Source organism: Syngnathus typhle, linkage group LG2, assembly GCF_033458585.1.
Source record: "Syngnathus typhle isolate RoL2023-S1 ecotype Sweden linkage group LG2, RoL_Styp_1.0, whole genome shotgun sequence".
NCBI lineage: Eukaryota > Metazoa > Chordata > Actinopteri > Syngnathiformes > Syngnathidae > Syngnathus > Syngnathus typhle.
Genome location: NC_083739.1, coordinates 22,411,842 through 22,437,126, shown reverse-complemented (window position 1 = coordinate 22,437,126; position 25,285 = coordinate 22,411,842). Strand labels below are relative to the sequence as shown.

The window sequence follows — 25,285 nt, the reverse complement described above, 5'->3', positions numbered from 1 at the left end:
ATCTGTTCTTCCACAAAGGGCGGCTAACGCACGTTAGCTGCGCTCGCATTGCACACTGCCAGAACAACAGCAGTGGGTAGATGAACTGTGCTGATATTGCTAGCCACAACACCACTCTGCGCTATAGGCTAATGTGCCTGGCTTATTGTATTAGATCGGGATAAGAAGAGCCAATACACACACGTTAATACACGCACACACCAACCGGCGTATCTGATTCAAGATACCGTAGCAGCCGGCTAAGCCAAGACTCAGAATCCTACGTTTACCTTGAAGGAATACATATTAGAGGGTGGACGAAAGAAAAACCGGAGGTGGAAAGAAAAGGATGGGAAAAAAGATGGAGAGATGGAAAGAGGGAGAATTGGAGCAGTGTGGTCGTTCCTGACGGTGAATCCCGACACTGCTGACACATGGACTACATTACAGGCTGCTCGGGTACCGACCGTACTGTACGTTGTGCTTGGAAAGGCTCTTGTGCACATACACACAACACTAAAGCTACCGTGGCTACACTGTGGAAAGACAAACCATTTGCTCCAACACACTAACAGATTTGTAATCCCTTAAAGCACCATCGGGGCAAAGTGTATAATGACTAAGTCACTGAGGTTAGAAAGACAATCCGCTTGTGATGGTCCACCTGTGGATTATTGGTGGGAATTAATGACAATCATTGGAAAGTATGAGTCGAGCAAGACACCCGCTATTTGCTTCACTTGCCACATAAAAACGTGGGCACCGTTCTTCTCAGCCCCTGCATCTCTTCATCCATGTTACTTGCCGTATTAGCGCCAAGCAAACCATAGCACAGGCCTCTTTTAGCACGTCTGTGTTGAAAGACATCTTGAGTCCATGGGGGGGCTTCGATATAAAACTCCCACAACAGGAATTACCCTTTATGACTCTGCATTCTTCATTTTATGCTTTTTCAGCTTGCAGTCTTAAATAACATCATGACTGTTCAGCGTTGTATTGTAATTAACTACCCCACGCACGGAAACACAACTGGGTGGGGTGGCATGGTAAAATTTTACTATGGCTGAAGAAAGGCAAGACTTGGGTTAAGACTGACTTGTCCATCTCTGGTTTGTGTCACTGTGTCGTTTTTATCACCACTGGACCCACATGAGGCTGCTTAGTGCATTTCGATCTAATAGCGCACAGTTGCCCGTATAACCACGCAGACAGTGGACGGAAAGCACTTTCAAGAACCAGCACATATACCTTCACCATAAAGGCAGCTGTAAATCCCTGAATGCCTTTTAGTGGAAGGAAAATTCATAAGCAATGGGAAAGGTGCCGTTACACTCCCTTGGTCGGCGGAGTCGGCTAATGGTGTAGTTACCGTAGCCAAATCTATGTTGCCGCCCAGTGATCACGCTAGCTTACTTTTGTGTGGATGATCATGAATGAATCATGAATGCATGAGCGCTGGATATACAAGTTTGGGTACTCACTTTATTTGCAATCTTCCAACGATGGCGCCAAATCATGCCCAAATGCCCTCTTCATCCTCCTGGGTATGAAAACGGGAGGTACGATACATCAATGTTAGTGAATCATTTTAAAAGCACACTTTCATTGCATCACGTGCAAAACATTTTTGAAAATAGCCCTTTTCACATGGTGACCTTCCTTGAGTTGAGCGATGGTGACAATCTTGGTAAACTCTAAAATTACTAAAATTGCCTTTGTATGCAACATGCTAGCTAGCCAAAATGCTAAACGTTAGTATGCAGCAACTAGCTATGACGTACCCTCTAAACACACCCAGACCTTTAAACACTCATTCTGGCAGGTTAAACACACAGACGGACACATTCTTCCACACAAACAATCAAGAGTGTCATGTGCAATTTCTCACAGATCTAAAGAAAGTAACTCGTTAAAATAAAAACGGAGAAACAACCTAAAAGAAAGGGTTGTGCAATTCAGATTTTGATAAACACTAAGAATGTTTTCTATTTCCTTCAGGGCCTGCTGCCAAGTGTCTGGCAGTGGAGCTGGCATAGCTAAATGAGAACAACATGGACACGAATACGCCTGTCAAAGCGCACACACTTCCTGCTGGGCCAACGAGCTGGCTTATATCTCAGGAGGATAAACGCATTTCCAGTGCTTGTCTCCATCAATTATATTTCACCTGTACCTTGCCAAATCACAGTGTAATATGGCTTTAGGTACTCTGACTCTGATTGCAAACATCAGCGACAATTTGGTGTTGTTAGGGGCCGAAACAATTTTGCATCAGTTTTTATTTCACAACTGTTTGGTGTGACCTGAGCTAGATGCTAGCTATGTGAGAGTCTTATGAACTAATCAATAAATATGGTTACGCCACTCCAGGAATTGTTGATGGGAAGCAAAAAGAATGATGGGAAGTGTAGAAGACCATGGTGAAGAATAACAAACAGAGTCATGAATCATCGAGATGAAAGAGAGAAATAAAAGGAGGTGTGGAGTCTTGTGTTTGGAGGCAAAACAGTCTGAATGTCACACAAGTCCCTGCGCTGTGACTGCTTGACCTGACATACCCCATCAACACCACACACGCGCGCACACACACACACACACACACTGTCGCGCGCACGCAGTCACACACACATACACACTCACATGCACACACACACACTCACACACAGACAGACAAACAGTTGCTCCTTTGGGGCTTTGTCCTAACCTTAGGGTGAAAGAGCAGATATGAGGAAAAGCCACGTGGTGATAGGCTAACATCTGTCAAGACTTTCTGTTGTTTTTAAAGTGCGTGTGCCTTACACAAGCGCTAAATGGTAACAACTTGCCCAAATAACGGGCTGTGAGACCCAGGCTTGGGAATCGATGCCAATTTTGGATTTGTCACTTAGGGGTTAATAGTTACAAATAGTTATCAATGCTAAATACCATATATCATAATATTATACAATCAATACATTTGAATGGACATATTCATAAACATTACTACAATTCAGTCCTCAGGCGAAACTTGAAGGACAATCCCCTATTTTTCATATTTCATTCCACTTTAGTCAGCAGTTTCAGAACCATTTAATCAATTTTGAAATATTTAAACCGCATGTCAAATCAGACAAGGATATTTTGGCTTGCGGGTATTCATTGTAAACTTCCAAAAAGTCATTCATACTTTATCTTCACTGTTTGGGCTCCACATGTCAAAGCTTTGAGATATGCTACTGCATTCTTAATGCCATGCAAAATAAAATGCATTACAATGTATCATATAGTGAATGAAAATGTAATATTTAACAGAATGTTACAGTTTGTGTTCGGATAAGCGCCAAAGTGATGCAAGCACTCAAGTGCTGAATGCTGCAAGTCATGTTGCTATGAGGTACGGCATGATATTCAAACAGTTACAATTAGTCTTGCCTCAGGTCTGTCTGGTAATGATCACCAGACAGAAAAAAAGTAGGTCATGAAACTCTTCATAATTTCAACTAATGCCATGTACAAATCCAAAATTTGTCAACTTTAAATGAGAAGAACACAAATAGAGAAGTTTTGTCATTGTGTGGTTAATAAAAATGTTTGAAGAGCCCATCACAAACGTGAACTTGATACCGATGTGTGTTGACGTGGACATTCAAACTGACCTGGTCCATCGGGGATCTGTGGTTGGGATGCGGGGGTCCTCTCGGGTGGCTTCTGTGATGTACATTTGCCGAATGCTGCAAGTGGACAGAATGATGAGGATGATGTTGAGGTTGGACGCGTTCCTCTTCATAGTTATCCGCCATCATCTTCATTCTGCTCTGAGTCTACCAAAAAATGAGAACACTAAACAATTTGGATATCAGACTGCTGATGAGCCTTTCTCCAGGGTAGAACATGTCGAAAGCTATCAGAGGTAAAAAGTAGCAGTGCTGACAACACTTGACAGGTGATATGTTGGCTAAGTCAAAGTGTCTGATGGAAACACCATAAGTCTGTCAAATATCATCCATTTCACAGAGTACCACTTAAAAGGATAAGACAACCGGCAGTAAGGAAAGTTACTGAGCGTTGTACAAAGCCTGAGGCTGCAGACGTTCTCGCCCTTGCGTTTTAAATTCCGGAGCCTAGAAATTATGCTCAAGTATCTGTCGTTCTGGCTGCATAAAAATGGCATTCCTGAAAGTGTTTGTGTAAGAAAGTGTTTAACGTTGCTGCACCCAAGAGAGATAACAGCCTGTACTGATGGACGTTAGGCTGGCTTGTGTGAAGCCCGTCTGGGAGATAGACATCGATAGAGTGGGTGCAGATGTATTGACAGATTCAACTTTGCTGAAAATACTTCCCCAGAGTTTGGAGCTCTGACCTGAAGGCGCGATCGTGTTGAGGCTGAAGAGGATTCAAAGAAAATATGTATATCAGCACGTCTGTAATCCAAAATGGAGTCGCATTTGTTGAATTAAAAGAGAGTCCGGCGGTCGAAACAGCCCGGGGACTCGGCTGCTGAGATAAGGAGCGAGTGCCTAATGACTGAGGAAATGAGGCAGGCGGGATCACAAGAGAGGATGTGGCTCATATTAAAGAGTTTGAGCCATTCAAATGGAGGAGAGCCACTTAGATAAGGCCAGAACCTCGACACCATAGTGGGATGAGGAGTAGGAAGGATCTCATAGAGATCAGGAAGTGGTTAAAGACTAGACTGAAGTTGGCCCTCCTTCCTGACCTCAGGTGTTGACACTCCCGGGCGTGACTGGGCGGGGCAACAGTTACACAGTGGACACTTTGGCGGCCATTGAGACAGGGACAATTATAGTTGTCCTTGTAAAGATAAATATTACAGACGAGGAACATTCTTTCATCAAGGCTGAACCATTCTACCATTGTCTTGTCAGGTCCGATTTGATTTTAGTCATCAAAGTTCAAGAATTACATCATAGTTCATTCAAGTTGTTATTACACTCTCCAACTTTTAACAAGTAATCAGATTTTCAGGAATTACATTTGTTTTGCGCAAAATTCCACAATGAAAAACCTAGATTGAAACACATTTGAAACAGCATTCAGGCCTTAATGTGAATCGAGTGCGCTCAAACAGAATCAAGTAGCGCAACTGGCTGGGCAGATCTGATTTGCACTACCACAACAGATCCCCCAACTGTTTGGCTATACGATGTATTAGCATGTGTATCAGAGTGCAGCTGTTGGTGTAAACATATCACTGCTCAGATCACAGCTGCACCCAAAGCTTGGGTCAAACCCGGCCTAAATCTAAAGCTTAACCTGATTACTACACAACTACATTAACACATGGAGACACGAAAAGATTTGTGATGTACTAAACAACTGAGGAAAGTCTTGAAGAAGTCTTTGAGCAGCGCTTTCTGCATTTCTTTAATCAGGTCTGTTTGTCGGCATGTGTGTGTGCGCGTGTGTGTGCGCATTCCTTCCTAACATGACACATTTTTCCCAGTCAGTGATTAAGACACAGTGACCCAGCTTCAAGCAGACCGATTGTATTACATTGGCTCCAGCTCATGGCGCACCTCTGAAAGGGCGAAATTCATCTTTCTACAACGGAGAGTCGCATTTTGTGTGGATGGATGAATCATTCAGTCTCTCAGTCCGAGAACGTAGATTCGGGTATGAGTAAAAATATATGGTTTCTCAGCTTGAAAGACTCACTAATGCTTGGCCATCTTTCACTAGGTTGAGAAATCCCACAAGGGGACATATTTGTTCTGAGTCTCCAGAGGAAGTCTAAACATTACACTTTTTGCGTGTGTGAGTCAGTGTGAGCGTTTGAACCTCAAAGGGGAACTTGGATGTAAGAATGCAAGGTTGATCTTAGACTGCGACACACACGAACATGAACAAACGATATGCCCAAAGTGGTTGATGGAGAGGTCAGACAGGGCAGAGCTATCTGTAAATCTATCTGCTTCTCCAGATCCCTTTCTCCTTCGAGTCCCATAATTCTTTGGCATTTCCCGGTTACTTTCTTTCTACCATTTGCTATTGACAATCCGAGACGGGTAACTTATCCTTCACATATCTCAGTGGGTGCAAAGACAATGTGCAGCGTGTTGGGAGATGTCTCATGAAAGAAAACGCATAATCGTAAGAATCACTCTTAAGAACACACCATATTTTCCGGACAATATGATTTTTCTTTGGTTGATTACAGCCCCAATCACAATGCTGCAAATCCCGCCCGCCCATCTTCTCATATGCTCTAACCTCTGGAAAACACGATGAATGCAATGGCATAAACAGATAATGAAGTTTCCCTGAAATCTCTTTAGTGCAGTGCCTGGCAATTGTTTACGAGACAGAAACAAACATGTAGGTGGGTGCACGTCTCCCGTTACATCTTTGGACTTTAAAATGCACCGCGTTTCCCAGAAAGGCACTCTGATTCAGGACGCAGGCAGACTCCCTGTTGTTGGCTCATTATTGTTAGTGTTCATTTGGGTTCCATCAGCCATGTGGTTTGATGAGAACCTAATAAACCACATAGCTCGGCTAGCGTTAGGCTGTACTGAACAAAAAAGGTCAATCGGGGAAATTGGTGATGACATTTAACATCTGTTAGGCCAGACAAGTATCAGACAGGACGCTTCGCTAATGACTCGTCATAAGTCAAAAGTTGTTCTGCGTTACAAAGAGCTAATTGCAAAAACACGACTGCAATATTGACTTTTGAGTGATCATTTGCCTTTTTTGTCTGAACGCAGAACCACAGCCCCTGCTTGGTTTGCCATGTGATGACTGAGCGCAAAAATGTGGTTGGAGGCGGAGGAGCCAATTCTGTTTACAAGAAATTATTAACTTCTGCCTGTTCTCGGTTTGAAAGTACAAAGTTTGCCCGTGAGGCTGCTTTGCAGGCACGCCCCGGCCATCCGCAGCAGGTTCGAATTTGTCGTTCCGCTTTGATTTACAAAGCCACAATGTCCTAAATTGTGACCACAAGGCGAGTCTCCACATCATCCACGAGCATGCCAGCCAGCCATTCCGACCACATTGGCTGTATGTCTGCCACATTTTTCAAACCTCAGTGGACTGTGTGCCGGTTGTACCTGCTGTTTGAGTTGATGCATGAGGCAGTCCTTCTCCCGCTTTAGGGCCATCACCTCCTCTTGGGCTTTTCTCCGCTTCAAGGGAGACAACTCCAGAAGGGCTATGTTAGCATCTTTCTCACTGATAGCTGCCAGTAAAGCTTGCTGCCTGGGGGAAAGACATAGACATGGTTCAAACATAGAGTTTTAAAAAGTTGGACTTGGAATATTTAGTTTAGTGGTGGCACCAATAAACATTTAGCAAGCCCTTTTAGGTACACAGATGTCACAGACGTCACAGAGATCTTTCCACATTTCCATTCCAGACGTCTTTCAAGTGGTTTGCTAAATGGTCTGATATCAGAGTGTGACTCACGGTCAGGTAATAACGAAATGAAGCCGAATCGAGGAGCATCGGGGGGGGCTATGACGTCTTTCCTGTGTCACTCCCACTCAATTTGTACAAATAGTGTGAGTGTCTACAGGTGCAGAATGACCAAGCGAAATCATACACAGACAAGCCGACATTCGAAACTACACCCACTATCCGGAGGAAATGACCTCCCAAACCTATTCCATCGAATAAACTGGATGTTGTAAATCCAGCGATGACAAACACACCAGTCATCTACCTTGATGACGACGGACACTAACATGGAGTTGGTTGCTCCTTTCTAACTTCCTGTTCCAACCACTCTGCTATTACAGGAAGACTTTATACAAGATTTTAGTGTGCCTCTATTGGTGAGGTTAGAGAACAATGATCTTGGATGAGAGAGACAGTCTCACAATCTCTGATTGATGGTGTTGCACTCAGGACATTCAAGTTGTTACGCAACAAACCCACCAAAGGATGCTCTATGGACCTTGCTTTGTACACACGAGGTTTCTTCTTTGTTTCCCAAATTTGTTCTTATGGGGATGTTTTTCCTTGGTCTGTTTTGTTATTTTGACCACGGGATGGCATTGATCAGTGTCAACTGTTGGCCTGTGAAGCCATTTGAGACTCTTTTACGATTAAGCGCTATTGAAATAAACTATCCATACAACACACAGCCTCTGGTGCACAGGCAACCAGCAGTCACCCACACCAGACAGATATGGTCTGAAGAATCTCTAGAGACTCTTCAGGACTGTTTTGAGACCACGGTGTGGGACGTGTTCTGTGAGGACTACGGGGACGACATCGACGGTCTCACCAGCTGTGTCACAGACTACATTAACTTTTGTGTAGACTCCACCATACCCAACAAAACAGTCAGAGTTTTTGCAAACAGCAAACCTTGGATCACCCCTGAGATTAAAGACCTGCTCAGGGACAAAAGGAGGGTCTTTAAATCAGGAGACAGGGACCTGCTGAAGACGGTGCAGAGGGACCTGAAGAAGAAGATCAGGGAGGGGAAGAGCAACTACAGAAGGAGGATGGAAGACCAACTGCAGCGGGACGACGTCAGCGGGGTCTGGAGGTGCCTGAACACCATCTCAGGACGTAGCAACTCCAGACCTGCGCTGGACAGGGATCAGGAGTGGGTGAATGACCTGAACCGGTTCTTCAACCGGTTTGAACAACCATCCACTCCTCCCAGCTGCAACTTCCTCCGACTGGAGCCTCTTCTGCTCCGAGGACTCTCACCTCAACCCCGCCCCCTGCTACTCCCCCTCCAAAAACCCCCAGCCCACTCTCAACTCCACCAAACCCACCAACCACCCCCCCCCCTGCTACCCCCAAGCATGGTGCTCTCCACAGCCCAGGTGGAGAGAGGACTGCCCAGGCTCAAGGTGAAGAAGGCGATGGGTCCAGATGGCATCACCTCCAGGCTGCTCAGATCCTGCTCCGGGCAACTGTGCAGGATCGTGGAGCACATATTCAACATGAGCCTGAGGCTGCACAGGGTACCACAGCTGTGGAAGACGTCCTGCGTGGTACCGGTGCCCAAGTCATCTCGCCCCAGCGACTTCAACCACTACCGGCCGGTGGCCCTGACATCCGACCTGGCGAAGACCCTGGAGAGGCTGGTCCTCCACCACCTGCGCCCCCTGGTGAGCTCCTCCGCCGACCCCCTGCAGTTCGCCTACCGGCCGAGCATCGGAGTTGAGGACGCCGTCATCGCCCTCATGCAGAGGTCCCTGGCCCACCTGGAGCGGGCTGGAAGCACTGTGAGGATCATGTTTTGTGATTTCTCCAGTGCCTTCAACACCATCCAGCCAGAACTGCTGGGGAACAAACTGCACCATGCTGGAGCCTGCCAACGGCTGACATCATGGGTCCTGGACTTCCTCACAAACAGACCACAGTTTGTGAGGACAGGAGGCCGTGTGTCTGACACGGTGGTCTGCAGCACAGGAGCTCCACAGGGGACCGTCCTGGCCCCCCTCCTCTTCACCATCTACACAGCTGACTTCACCCACCACACATCAACCTGCCACCTCCAGAAGTTCTCGGACGACTCCTCCAGAAGTTCTCGGACGACTCCGCCATCGTCGGTCTCATTAACAACGGAGACGAGACGGATTACCGAGAACTGAATCACAGATTCGTGGACTGGTGCCAACGGAACCGCCTCCAGATTAACTCTGGAAAACCAAAGGAGTTGGTGGCGGACTTCCGCCGGCGCAAAGTCCCGCCCTCGCCGGTGAACATCCAGGGAATGGACATAGAGATTGTGGACTCTTACAAGTACCTGGGTGTTCACCTGAACAATAAACTGGACTGGACTATTAACACTCAGGCCCTATACAAGAAGGGCCAAAGCAGACTCCACCTGCTGCGCAGACTGAGGTCCTTCGGAGTGAGGGACGGCCTCCTGAGGACCTTCTACGACTCTGTGGTGGCGTCCGCCATTTTCTATGGGGTGGTCTGCTGGAGCAGCGGCATCACTGCAGCGGAGAGGAAGAGGCTGGACAAGGTGGTGAAGAAAGCCAGCTCTGTCCTGGGCTGCAGTCTGGACCGGGTGGAGGTGGTGGGGGAGAGGAGGATTGTGGCTAAGCTGTCCTCCATCATGGACAATGTCTCCCACCCCCTTCATGAGACTGTCAGAGCCCTGGAGAGCTCCATCAGTGACCGGCTTCGTCACCCACGATGCACCACCGAGAGGCATCGCAGGTCCTTCCTCCCTGCTGCCATCAGACTGTACAACCAGGCCGATCACTGTAGCTAACGGACAATAATAACATGCAATAATAACGTGCAATAACCATATGTGCAATCATATGTGCAATATCTGTCTACCTCACACTCTTTTTACCTGCTTTTACTGCACTATTTTTTTAATCTAATATTTGTTTATCTCCACTGTATATTGTGTATTGAGTATATACTGTCCATATTTTTAAATTATATACGCATATCTTTTACTTTTTAAAATCTTTTTACCCCCTTCCCCGCATGCGTGTGAGTGTGCCAGTGGCTAGTGATAAATATCAAGCTTAAGAAGGGATTCTGGCTTGATTAATTACAGTAATCAAGGGTTACCTTTTATTACATTTGAACAAATAGAATCACATCAGTTGAGAAACGTGACTGACGGGGCTGCGACAAGAAACGTCTACTGATGGATGTGGTGTCGGTTGCAACTGGGTCCAAATCCAAAGTTTTTTTTCTTTCTTTCCCAGTCATGTTTACACGAATGGGGTCGCTGGTGGATTTTCCTGCAATCCAAAACCTTAGTAATAGTTCTAAATTATATATGCTTGCAGACAAAAAAAAAAGCATCTGTTGATGATGAAGCCGTAACCTCCTTGACGGAGGTAATCAGGACCATGTCAATGGGAGGTAATGTGTGGCTTGAGTTTAGTGGAAGAGGAAGAGCGAGGGCACATTCAAATTGCACTTTGGGCTCAATTAAAAATTGACCTGCATTGGAGTGTTTTTATTCCATGATTTAAGTCCCCGCAGTAATAACTCAATTGCAAAAATAAACACACTGAGCCCCGACTAAAGTCTCGTTGGCCCGGGACTTTACATTTGGTGTTTTTAGTACAATTATCCTTGCGCCGCATCTGGATTCTTCCATTCAAGACCATTAATAGGCCGCTGTGTGTTTGTGTGCGCTCACATGGTTACTCCCATTCGTGCCAGTATTTGTGTGCGCATGGGTGTGTGTTCTGACATGTGGATCGGCGCGGCTAATCACACCATTAATCACGCAGCGGCTCTGACGTGACACTTTTCGTCTCCCCACACCTTGGCTGTTATTCCTTTTAGTGCTCACTGTAATGGGAAGGCGCACAAACGCGCGCACATACGGAGCTACGTTGCACTGGCCCATGCGCTTTCAAGTGAAACCCAGCCAGCACCAGACCACGCTTCAATAATGTGGCGGTGTCGTTAAAGTTTTACAATCTGAAAATGTTTGAGTAAATATGAGTAACTCAAGCCGTGGAGACTATTCGCTACTAAATGGTCATCAAGACAGACTGGTGGAATGTACTGTACAAAATTCTAGCTTTACAGTGCTGCGGATTTCACAATCCAAAATGGCTTGAATCTTTTTTAAATGAATGATGGGCAAAAGCTAATTGCCAGATTCAAACTCCAGCTCATCTTTCTATATTTTCTGCATTTGAGCACAATTTAAAAGGCTTATCAACTCAGAATTTGAGGATTTATCTCCATACCAAATCTATTATTCTATTCAGCAATCCAGTCATGAGACTCACGTTGTGCAAGGCAAAAGAAAATCATGAGGTTAAAGCTTCGCTGTTTTGAAAGATAAGTTGATCTTATCGAAGAACTCGTCCCCAAAACACAGATCCGTCTTTCTGACCTCTACTGAGTCGATTCATCTAATATTGCTACACAGCCGTAGCTCAAGATGTCTTTTAAGTGGCTTGTAAAACGAAAAAAGAAAAACGTTTTTTACCAGTTAAAAATAGATTTATCACAAAAAAGAAAATCATGATGTCATGCGTTCGCATGTAACAGCTTGACTATAACACATCTGGACCTTGTAAAGATTTAAGCGCATAGGGTTCATGCCCAAGCTCACTCTCTGTAGAATTGCATTTGTTTCGTTATTGATTGACCCCGCGGACCCTCTGAGACGGACCCCAGAATCAACGGCTGCCCTGTCCCCTCCAGTTTGTAAATGAGCTCAGCAGATTACAGCGCTGTGGGGTGCAGTCGGGCTACGCTGACTGATGTCTTCCTAAAACAATAAAAAGGATCATTATTATGATTAGCCAGCCAATAAACTCAATGAATGTGTGTCCACTGAATGCATGTGATGATTTGCCCTTTGAATCAAACTAATTTGAATGACCATTTGGCCTCCAATATAAGGAAGAAAAAAAACATCATCATGAAGCTGACACACAAGACAAATGCTAGCATTTTTTTTTTTAAAGTTTGGTCTCACTCTGTTCATTTTACAATTAGCGTGTCGTTGACCAACAATGGATGATCTTCATTTCCTTTCCCAAAAAAAAGGGTGACGATGAAATGTTGTTGTCATGACAACCGCATGATCGCTCTTAATAAAAGTCAGACCCTACGCACTCAAAAGTCATAAGGCACTGTAATAAGAGACGAGATAAATCCTGCTGCAGAGCCTTCAGAATTACAATATATATCGATTATTTCGATTATTTCTTTAGTCCGTTAGATAAAAGCTATTGGGTAAAAAAGTAAGCACGGCTGAATGTACAAGGTTTTTTAAGCATGCATGCAAGTCCCCAAAATGGCCGGCATATACTGTAGCTATGACTGACATCTTATTTATAGGGGGGGTGGAGGTCTTAGTTCAAGTACAACATGTGATTCCAATTGAACTTTAATGGGCCCAGGACATATTGAGACCCTCGGCATCTACATTGGTGGGAGATGGATGGTTTGAGTACATGACCGTGTGACGGGAGGTGAAAAGAAAGGGAGTCGGAGAGGTCAGAAATGGAAAGAAAATATAGACAACGTAAAGAAAAAAGGGAGGAGGGAGATTTGAGGTAGGGGTGGTATTGAGGACAAAAGGATGACAAATGAGGAGATAGGTGGAGGAGATGAAGACACCGTGGCTTGTGGAACTGCTTTTGACAGATGTCACAAGGTAAATTGGAAAAAATGATGGTTAGGAAAGAGCCAAACAAACTGAATAAAATGTTCAATATTATTCAATTATCCAGGATATTGGATGGGAGTAGAGGAGTGAAAGAAGATTTAAATGTACTGATTTAAGAGTCCGAGGCTCTCCTAAATCAGCACCGAGCTCTTCACGTTGTTTTTCCTTGGCGTCACAGTTGAGGGAGATGTGTTTATAATTCGTGTTATGACTTACTTGGAATTATGAGTGTGGAGAGTCAGCCAGACAGAAACAGATGCGTTCATGGGATGCCCCAGGGAACCATCAATACCGCCCCTGAGATCGGCACACTTTAGCTTGTCTGTGTGCACGTTTGCGCTTTCATCTCTTCCATGAAACTGTGATGTATTCCTTCGACAAGATCACGAGGAGCCTACTAATATCACTTCTCAGAACATCCATTATAAGCTCCTCTAGTTTGTGATCAAGACTCCGCTGCTTAACTGTCCAGCTCTGCTGAGACATTCCATGGGGATTTTATGGCCATTCCTTGATTGCAAGTGTGTGAAGCTGCAGTGTGGGCTGCTGGCGGTGTAATGGTGGCTTGAGGGAGGGTATAACTAATCAGTCGGCCTGTGGTGAGCACAAGCAGAAGACATGAGAAGGGACACGGTTGACTGACACTATTATTTATAGACCATACCTTGGCCAACAGAAGAACTCAGGATGGTTTTTTTTTCTATTTGGTCACATTTGAAATCCATGCCCCTACGCTAGCATCGTCCTTGCTAGTGCTAAGATAGCTAGTCACTCAGGTCCAGCTACGTTTGCAAACTTCCTTTCGATTGTTGCTAGAATGGCGCGAGACTTTAAAAAGCTAAATATTGTTGGGACGGGGTTGGCCAGATAAATACAAGTATTTCATCAAGTTATTCGTCAGACCCAAGTAAGTAAGCCCTGTTAACATATTATATATATATACATATATATTGCTCATTACTATATATAGTAATGAGCAATTATTACGTAGTAATCCAGTGCCTCAGACAAGAATGTTAGCTCCCAAGAAAAATCCATGACAACAGATGGTTCCCCCAGAACTCGGCCAGTTTGTGTGTGTTTTCACTTCACTATTAAAATATACAACCCACTTACTCCACTCACTCCCACTCCCTCACTGGTGCTCTGACCGACTGGTCTAATTGAAAGGGTATGTATCAGTTTTACAGCAACAAGAGGGAAAACATGAGGGGACAAAAATCAACAAATCTGCCAAAAGTAGCCAAATGTTTAGAGTGGAAGCAGGGACAAGGAGAGGTGGCTGACTGCTCCCAGAGATGAGCAGGACCAGACAGGCCACCGGGGCATTCCAGGGGGGGAAGTAAGATAGAGAGACACAAACACAGAGCGGGACCAGGTGGCCTTGTGTGTACGAATGCAGATTAACGACACAGCGAGTGCTTTCTAACATTTGTCCCAAACTAAACTATCGGGTTCAACGATTGACAATATTTATCATACACACCAAGATATACGGAAGCACTTAAAGAACAATTATATGTGTTTAAATGGAGGGGGAAAACAAACAAATGTGAGATTAAAGCATCAATATAAATGACAAAAATACATATATAGATAACAGATGGATGTTGGAAAAAACAATATGCTTTGCTTGACCTGTTCTATTTGAAAGGCACAGCTAAATAAAAACTGAATGGTGCCAAATGTGATAATTGCGTGGACTACATCTGAATATCACCGTATCCTGCTTAAGTTTTAGGGTTCAATTTAGTTGAAGGCAAAGTAATGATACAAACCACAGTATGTCCAAAAGCCATAAGACAACCAAAAAGTGCAAGATAAAAAAATAAAGAGAGGCTAGTAATTTCTTCTAACTATCATATCCAACCGTACGTGCAAGACACAACATGATACTGTAATTGTTAAACAGCAAACGTGTTGGTAGGTTTATTTTTACACTGGGGACAGAGCCAGGTTGTCTATGTTCCTCATGGCGAATACATCCTGAATCTGACTCCATCATCTGAAGCAAAAATGTCAAGATTGCGATAGTGATCTTGAAACGCAAATAAGCGTAAAACCCAAAGCTGGTGCTTTTATTATACAGCAACTCTCGCTTCCAGGTTCATTGTATCACCCTTAGAGGATCAGCCAAGGCTCGGGTGTATGTAAACCTCCATAAATAAATCGAGAAATCTTGGTTGGACACCAGGAAAGTGAAGCTTATGATATGACTGGCAGTAAACCCCTGACTTCCTAGAGAGACTGCCTTTTACATCAATTCACATATAGCATACATTATAATGTTTTTGTATTTCTGTCAAAATTGAGTATAGCTGTCAAAGTAATAATACGCAAGGCGTGTAATGAATACACATACACAAGGGCAACAAGTACCATCTTCTATTTTGCATCATTTCTAATGAAATATAGTACTTTCAAATTCGATCTCAACTGGTAGGGCCATTGAACTGAAACTAAGATTTAGTATCACTCTTCTTTGACAGCCAATAAAAATTCCTTATTCATCTGTGTCAATGACAAAGAAAGAAACAAACAAAGAAAACGCCTCATCTCATCTTGGGTCTTCTTCTTGCCCGATATTCCGATCCATGGTATCCAGAGTGGGTCAAAATATTAAGTTCAAAGAGGTTATACAAACACGTTGAAACAGCAATCCTTGGTCTAAGTATTACCCTGAAGCCTTCAATTACCCTCCTTGCTTTCCTTGCTCGCCATTCCTCGAGCCTTTTCCTATTTTGTGCACATTGGTCATCTAACTGCAGCTTGGGAATCTTCTGAGAACTCTTGACATGAGGCCAGAAAGCCCAGAAATATAATGTGAAAAAAGCCCAACCTGGAGTGGTGCCATGACAGAAGCACGCAGACCTTCACTAAAATTGCACGTGTTTGCACATAGACGACGAAAGACCAGTCCGGACTCCCGAATCCTCAGTGTGTTCTTGGAGCTCCAATTGTAGGACCTGGCAGCGGACAGCAGTCGAACCGCAGCCTACATGCTGTGGGATGGGAGGCCACCACACTTATTTCCTGGGGCCACTGTGACATACACAACAACACGCACACAAATTTCTAGCCGCATGTTCACCAATTTCTTAGATAACACTATCCTGACAATGTAATTCTTGTTTAGTTTAAAAAGTGGTTTGAGTTAAATGGACAGATTAGTATCTGGGTCTTACCGTATGAAAAACATCGCAGGCAATCCTTGTCAAGCGAGGCTATTATGTAACCAACGGATGTGGTCATCAGAACACAAGCTAGGTCTTTGCTTCGTGTGTATGGATGCAGATGGGGGACAACAGTGCACACTGTCCTTTGGCCTGGATTAGAATCTGTAGGACTGTTTTACTTGGACCTTCTACAATCAATAGGCTCTACTTTCAGTTAAAGATGGTTCCAAGAAAAGTCTCAATGGGACACATCAAACAATTTCTGATTCAAATTCAATGTTGACTAATGTAATGATATAACAAGGTAGGGGGAAAAAATAAATATCAATATGCAATAATTAATTTATGTGAATCTCAGCAGTACTGACATTTTCCAAAGACGACTTCTACAAATCAACAAACGCTTCAATAAAGTGTCTGTCTGTCTATCGAGTATCTATCGAGTATCTATCGAGTATCTATCGAGTAACTATCGAGTATCTCTCTCTCTCTCTCTCTCTCTCTCTTTCTCTCTCTCTCTCTCTCTCTCTCTCTCTTTCTCTCTTTCTCTCTGTCTGTCTGTCTGTCTGTCTGTCTACAAGAGAATCACAATGTCCCAATACTTTAAAACAGCCTGTTAGTGCCTGTGTTGAAGTGCATTATAATGAAAAGGTATCTCTTATATGAGACCCTAGCGGCAAATCCTAAAAGACTCCATTTCAGTCAAAAAAAAAATAATCATTAATAAGCCCCACGAAAATTCTTACTGCACATCAATTCAACGCATCGTAAAAGTGTCTTTGGAGAAATGCCTCCAGCTAAGAAAAGGGAATGCCATTACTCAAGTATGTGCACCTACATGTGCGGTGCATTCTACGCAAAGCATCTTTACCCGCTCTGTTTTGAGATGAGGCCATAAGAACGGTGCATCATGTTTATAGACTGCGACACAAACGCACTCTGACCACATACTAACTTATATAGACTTCATTAAGTCGGCTTGACAGCATGAGCATTCAAAGCTAAGAATGAAACTGAGAAAAAAACTGCAATAAAGATGCAGATGTGAAGAGGCAGACGTAGGGCTTCACACACGCACACACACACACGCACGCACACACACACAAAGGATGAGATCAGGGTGATGATTAGAGGAGCGCTAACCAGGTCTGGGCAGGTCTGCTGTATATTTAAACAGATCAGGGAGGATCATAGGATCAAAGAGTAACGTGATTAGCACTTGGTCTTTTAATGAAAAGTCACTATGACTTCAACGTCAATAGAAATAGAAAAAAACACTTGGAAAGAGTCACATACCCAAGTGCGAGCGAGTGAAATCTCAAACACGTTAATTTATTATATAGAACATGCACAAACACACACATGCGCACACTCAGACAGTCACTCTGCTCTATAATCTGAGTAATTTATATGTAGGTGGTGCAGACAGATCATGCTCCCGGTGCACTCGGTCTTGTCATTGCGATTTGCTTATTTGGTGTGAATTCCTAACAGAGACATAGTTGCAGTTATAAATATAGTTATAATAAATATGGTTCATGTGAAAACGATTCAAAGCTTTACTTACTGGAACACACTGTGTCTTTTTATATTTTACAAGAAAATAAAAATTACAGCTGAGGCAGCAAATTCACGTGCACGCAAGCATGAAGCGGCCAAAGTATGTGCCTTGTAATCACAAGTGCAAACGCCGGTCGACATTTCTGACATGAACTTCGCGATGTCGCAATGTCGGCAAACGTGCATGAATATAAACGTGCGCGGAGACGACGTAAACTCAGAGTGACTCAACTGTCGAGTACTCAGCCGCTCCTCCTGCACACACCTGTTCCAGCTCATGTCTGGTTTCTAATAAAGAGACCGGTAGTTTGCATGCCACTGACAGAACCGCTGATTTTCACCTTGATAACAAACGCGAGCCAAGCAAGCTCCTTGGGTGGGTTACATCACAGTTATTTTAACAATGCCTTCCACTTCAGCTTTTTGCTGGCCGTGGTTACATAAAGGAACGTTTGTTTATGAGCTGCCAGGTTTGGTATACTGTTGAGTGGAGGCTATTTCAGGAGAGGGGTTTCCATCCAGCTATTGTTATATGAAATTTCAAAGAGTTGTGAAAATCCTGAATGGATTTATGACAAATCAAAAGACAAAACTGCAGTCTCATACATCATCACTTTTTTCTCTTTGATGCAAAGATTGATGTTGATACTGACACTGTGTGAACTTGCATGCCAGTTTGATGCAAGAAACAAAGCCACTCCTTCCTTTCTGCTCACCATTTCTGCTTTGCATCGCACATATTTAATGGTTTTGGAAAATACCCAGAGTATTTGGGGATTTCAATTCCTTAGTTGTCGTGGTCTTCTGGGGGTTTTCAAACTCAAAATTGGACACCCCAAGACAATGACGGGTCAGGATTACGCAATCTCCCTAATAGGGCCCCTACTACCAGGCATTTTTTTTTTGTGGGTGCGGGGGTCACTGTGTTTCTTCTTACCTGGAAATATAACTTTGATCCAAAAAGTACAAAGATGTGACCAAATGACTGTCGGCAACAAACATGTACAACATCAATATTTATTATAAATATTTAAAGTTTAAAGCGAAAGTAAAATCATTTTCTTTACCACAATATGTACTATGTGCCCCCACAAGTCTAAACATGCCATTCTGGTTAGTATTCCATTTGTGGAATATGAACTAAGCAGAAAAATCCACCCATTTTTATCAATCTCAGGGGGAGGCCATCTTGTCAACTGTAAATGACATCACATTGGCAAAGAGCACAAAGATGGTTGTTATAAAACATACTATGTTTGTCTGTGTCCAAGTGTGTTTGACATTTTAGCTAATTGTGTGTTTCCATGCACCCATGTTTATGTTTATTATGCGCTAATCTGAAATACCAGGACACTGATGTCAGCAAACCAAAGCTCTCTTAGTCTAACAAACAAACCGCGCTAGGAACACCTCAATGATACATTGAAATTATTTTCTGACTTAATTTTTGCCTAAGGTGTCTTGCTATTGGTGTCGGCGGAACCATGAAAGACTACAGTACGGTTCACCGCTGTGTGTGTGATTGTTTGCTCTGGGAGAGTCTCTTTTGCTGGTTATTGGTTACATGCTCAAACAAAACCAAACACACAACAGGAGCAGGGAGCAATTAGGAATTGCTATAGTACGTAATTACTGCTAGCCATCATTTAGTTTGCGATCCTCTCTTCTGCACATCCTGTGTGGTATCACGCTCTTCTGTTTAAGTCATCGTTTGAGTTTTACGTGGGCCTTGGGCGGGCACATCAACTCGCAAGGCAAAAAAGATGAAACGATAGCCGGCAGGCTAAACCCTGAATAAATACATATTAGCAAAGGCTTAGCGCAGATCTGGGTGGGCCGTGCGTCTTCATTCCATACAGTCATGGGGATAAATATGTCTGCAGCTACATTTTCTTTGTATTTTCCCCATCTGACCACCTGTAACGTTTCCTAGCTGGAAAAACAATATCAGCTAACTTCATTAACTCTGAACTAAGGTTATATGGAAAGCCACATACAGTAGCCTTGACTAAGTATGGTAGAACGACTGACTCAAACAATCCATGTGACTGGAAGAAACAGGATTGGATCCATTAAGTAGAGGCGGGAGGCATCTGGTGGATCAAACAATTTTTGAGGCAAAGGGAGGATGTATTGTACTTTTGTTGATAAGACGTTTATACCAAGCACTTTGAGGTCATAACATTTCCATAGCTTATTAAAAAAAGGACATAGTAAAAAATTCTTAAGATCTTTCATATTTCGGGGGAGCTTGGATTTATGTGCGACAGCCCCACCTCCAAAAAATGAAGAAAAAAAAACAGGCTAGACAAGCTTATGCTGTCCATAAATGATAATGACATCCTTTCACGCCAAGGACAGACAGCAGAACAATGGAGATGAGATCCTGTTCCAATCAGGACCCCCACCCCCCCGAAGGCTAAGTAGAGAGTGACGATATCGCACGACATCTTGCTTGGCCTGCATGTGTGATGCGGATCTGTTTCAAATTAATGTGAAAAAGAAAAGCCATAAACCCCATCTGGGTCACTATGAGTATCTCTTCAGTGCCCGCTGAAAGACATTTGACTGGATCTCCTCCTCCCTCTCCCAATGTGTCACCCAACACCTTGTGACGGGGACATTTCGGTATGCATGCTGTGCAAGAGGTCAAGTACATGACAGACTTGTTCTACACGTGAATGGAGTCTGGTGGAGTTCTTTAGGTGTGTGTGTTTCTGTTGGGGGGGTATGTCTGTATTACCGTTTTTTTCCGTGTATAGTGCGCCCCCATGTATAGTACGCACCCCTAAAAATGGCATGCTGATGCTGGAAAAAAGCTTGTACCCATGTATAATACGCACCGAATTTTTATGATTTTTTTTTAAAAAAAAATTTAATTTTTTTTTTTTTTTTTTTTTTTTTTTTTTTTTAAGTCCCAATGATCGTCACACACGCAGGGAGGCAATGGGTCCCATTTTTATAGTCTTTGGTATAGTCTTAACTAGGCTGGATGTAATTTTTTTTGTTGGCGTTGATTTCTCCGACTGCCCCTAAACGCACCACCGCGCTCCGTGCGCATGGAGCGTGTTTGAAGTGAACAGCAGAGAAGAAAGGAACAAGGCAAAGTGTTGTGAAATAAAATATTACCTGTAATACGGATTTAGGTAGAGAACTGAACTCTCGCTCTTTATATAGCTGACGTGTCTTGCTCATCCGTTCTGCGCATCTGTAATGGCGGCCTCCGTATGATATCCGCTTTGCGTGTGTGCGAGAGCGAGAGAGAGCGAGAGAGAGAGCGTGCGAGAGAACGCTCAACCGTAGCGCGCCGCCGACCGCCCAACTGCACCGGGCTGGCCGATTATTGTGACAGAGCCGTCGCTGAAATTTAGAAGATATTTTTAAAGTCCTGATGTACTTTCTAAAATTTAAGTGGACCTCAGTGCGCACTGCGCAGGGAGCTTAATTTGGTGCGGTCGCGCAACCGCAGCGCGCCGGGCGCTCACTGTCGCATTGCTTAAAGAGCGCCTTTGTGTTTTAGGATGAACAGCAGAGACCAAAGGAACAAGGCAAAGTGTTGTGAAATAAAATATTACCTGTAATACGCATTTTGTTATTTGCTGATTGAAACTGCTAATTAAACTGTGAATTGAAACTAATAGGAAGAAAACAACTCTCGCTCTTTATATAGCTGACGTGTCTTGCGCATCCGTTCTGTGCATTTTATTTCACAACACTTTGCCTTTCTTCTCTGCTGTTCACTTCAAACACGCTCCATGCGACCGCAATGCTCTCGTATCAGACGCTTGCTCGATCACCTGCTCGTTTGCTGTCCCGTGCGCGCACGAAGCGCGGTGGTGCGTTTAGGGGCAGTCGGAGAAATCAACGCCAACAAAAGAAATTACATCCAGCCTAGTTAAGACCATACCAAAGACTATAAAAATGGGACCCATTGCCTCCCTGCGTGTGTGACGATCATTGGGACTTAAAAAAAAAAAAAAAAAAAAATTAAAAAAAAAAAAAATTTTTTTTTTTTGTACCCATGTATAATGCGCACCCCGGATTTTAGGACAATAAATTAGTAAAATTTTGCGCACTATACACGGAAAAAAACGGTACTTGTATACCAACATTGGCGGAGCTTTTCTTTTTTTTACCCTAATAATTCTTCAGAAAACACATTAAGATGTATTGTATGTTCCTATTGAATGTGGGTGGAAATGTTTAAAAATATTCCTCTAAATATCAGAAAATACCCCAAAAATATCTGGCCTGGCACATGTCCAGGGGGGGTTATGCCCTTGTGGCTCCCCTTTTAGCGCCGCCAGTGTATACAAGTAAAGTTAATGAGAGCCATCTGGCCTACAAACAAATTCCTAAATTTTTGGTTTGCTGGTGTCACAAACGTTATAATGTTTATTTTTCTAAACAGACCATCATATTAAACTATGACTGAAGTAAAATGAATGAAATATACTGTTAAATGGACTCACATGACGATAATATTGACAGTACATGTGTATGTTGTACAAATTATTAAGTTATGCGCCAATTATGGCTTGCCCATACACATTTGGGAACTTCAATTTGTAAATTTGTCAGGTGGCCGCATATCGTAGTAGGTTTACCCTTCTTGTATCCACCTTTTGTAGCTCGGCTGTTACACGCACACGCACGTACGCGTGCATACACATGTGTTCTTTATGGGCTAGCTAATGGAGCTATGCTCTTCCTGCCTCTGTGATGTGGTTTACTGTTGTTTGATGTGCTCAGGAATCCAGCATAGGAGAGCACTCCAGCCCGATCTTATCACGTAAAAGCCCTTGCAATGGTAGAAGACACTCAATGTGCTTTTTCTTTTTTTTAACTTAATAGAAATCAGTGTGCATGTAAGGTTGTGTGTTTGTGAGAGCCTGTGTGTGCGTGTGCACATGTGTGCCCCATTTCTTCTAATTCAATCAAGTGTAACCCAAAGCCAAATACACACATTTGATTTTTGTAAATGCTGAACCCGGAGACCTGCGTATAGAATAAGGCAGTGAGTGCCAGGGAGTGTTGTGTTGTAATTCAATACATTTTGTCAAATTCAGTGAATCTCTGCACTCAACACGCGTCTGTGTGCGCACCGAGCGGGGTGGGGAGGCGGGGTGTATTCCTTCATAGCTTTGTAACAAATAGACAAAGTGGCTCGGATAAAGCCACACTACAATTTTGACAACCTTTGAGACATACTTGCAGCCTAAAATTGCCACAGGACAATAAATGGAAATAATGTGTGGCTTCACATCCCAGGATAGATTGTTTGGCAGAATCCCACAAATTCAATTTGCTGCTTCACTAGAACCATAAGATCAAACTTTTGAGGTTTTTCCAGTATAATATCAATTGTAAGCTCTAACCAGTGGCGTGCAAAGCATGCTACATGCCTGGAGTGACAAAACGATTTTGATTCCCCAGAATTATTATCATATATTTTTAAATGTTTTATTATGAAGTAATGGAGTTACTGGTTTTGCACAAATGTTGTCCATTGTTTTCCAAAATACAAGCAGATGTTTGCACAAATCTTATTTTGGTTTAACACAAAGGTAATCTGTCTTCTTTCATGAACTTTTTTTTTCTTACCGCCTTAAGTGTTTGTAGGAGATGGCAACCTTATTCATCACACAGTCTGTTTTTTTTTTTTTTCATCTACAGCCAGGATCCCAAGCTATTGTCTCTTCTCACACTATTTCGAACCATATTTCTCTCTGGAGGACATCCGTCTTATTTTCCAAGTGGTGACCAGTCCTTTTTCTCTCCACACATGAAGGCCACCTTTGTCTTACTGATGCATTTTTTAGAACGGAACCATTTGCTTCAAATAAATGTTTTGTTCCTTTCCCGTGTGAATTTATTTTCTTGAGCTCTCAAAGCTTTAGCTTGTAACATAATTTTTTTTTCTCATGGTAAAAACTGGCACTGGCATGCAAAACAAACTCATTTGGCGCTTGCTTTGTGTGCACATAAACACGTTTAATGCACATCAGAACAAATCCGTATACTTGCTCAGGCTGTTTCCTGTCACTGTCGAGAAATGCGTGATGATAATTACAGTTTGGATCCGCATCCATAAATTAACCAAATCAGACACACGTTCAAAATCCAAAAAGAGCCAGCGGCTGCTGCTGAGTGGGTGGCAGTCCGCTCCGCCATTCTTCTCAATTAAAACCTCATGGGAAGGTGCAACGACATGTACTGTATCGTCATAGTAACCGTGTTTTGAAAGCAGGTTCCATGGTAACATATTTAGAAAACATACACATTTGGGTCACCATATAAAAGAACCTCGATGGCACTTGGTCAAGGACAAAACTCGTTCCAGCATCTGATTCATCTTCCAATGAATCCAAACCAAATGGAGCACTTTCAAAGAAAAGCCGCCACGCTTTTGACCTCTCACACCTTTATTGTGCTGCTAATTCATCTCAAAACTAGATACATTAGCCTGGAAATGATTAAATAACACCTTTACTCTAACAACAAAGTAAGAATGTTAGACGTTAATTAGAGTTTTTTTTTTAATAAGTATTCAGAGAAAAACACGCTCAAGGATAGACAAACCCGAAATCAGGTGTGTGCATGTGTGTTTGTGTGTGGATACAAACCGCAGCGTGTGAATATGTGCCAGTAAGCTCTACTCGCTCACTATGCCTGGGTAGAGAAACATTTTATACACCCATTATGGTAAACCAAGTTGGCATTTCTCGAAGCCACCATTTTAAATTGCTGCTTTACAACTCAGCACATTCTACGACATTACACACCCAGCTGTCTCTAGTTGGCATCCATGATGTAACTCGCTCATCGTGCATACATTCAGCGATTTTCAAATCAGATTTTTAAAAAGCCACTAGTGGGCATTCACTTAAGAGCCCCTCTTCCTGTGACCGCCCCCCCGCCCCCCTTTTCTAAACTGACTCCCAACTTCCTTCTCCTAATTCCATCAGTGACCCCGAGGGCTGGACTGCAGTTTAAGGAGGCCATCACTGGTCACCTCTGGGTGCTGTGTCCTGGGCTGGTTCTTTATGGCTGCGGGGCCTCGCTGCCTAATCAATTGCGCACTCATGTGCACACACAAACACGAGGCTTTCAGTCAATTAGCCCGGAGATTTACACAACCGTGCAAACCTGGGGGTGTTAGTCTCCCAAAAAGCCAATTTGATTAAGCCGACTGGAGACTTGTACACCAGCCAAATAACACTAATTAGCTAGTTGCGTGTGTGTGTGCGTGCGCGTGCGTGCGTGCGTACGTGTGTGTGTGTGTGTGTGCATGTGTGTGTGCCTTTGCGAGGGACACTAATTAGCGGGGCTAGTGTGCCTACTTCTCAACTTCCTCAGGACCATTTCCTGGGATAGTAATTATTAGGTACGTGTGATAAATTCCAGGCCTTCTTCGAGCCTTCAAGAGATAGATCAGGGGAGTGAGAGAGTGCCAAACAAAGACGGAAGCATTCAACAGCAAAAGTCA

The 25,285-nt window shown here is 43.5% G+C and overlaps 1 protein-coding gene across 2 annotated transcripts in view; it reads right to left on the bottom strand.

Moving 5' to 3' along the window:
• The window catches only part of LOC133150428 (ERC protein 2-like), a 101,626-nt gene that overhangs the window by 25,045 nt on the left and 51,296 nt on the right, over positions 1-25,285 (bottom strand). Inside the window, exons 12-14 of one of the 2 annotated variants that reach the window (XM_061272948.1) lie at positions 7,029-7,176; positions 3,615-3,779; positions 1,461-1,519 (exon numbers count right to left, since the gene is read on the bottom strand). In XM_061272948.1, coding sequence (XP_061128932.1) covers positions 1,493-1,519; positions 3,615-3,779; positions 7,029-7,176 — 340 coding nt within the window. In that variant the 3' untranslated portion in view covers positions 1,461-1,492. The remainder of the gene's footprint in view (positions 1-1,460; positions 1,520-3,614; positions 3,780-7,028; positions 7,177-25,285) is intronic. The other variant, XM_061272949.1, reaches the window with a different exon arrangement.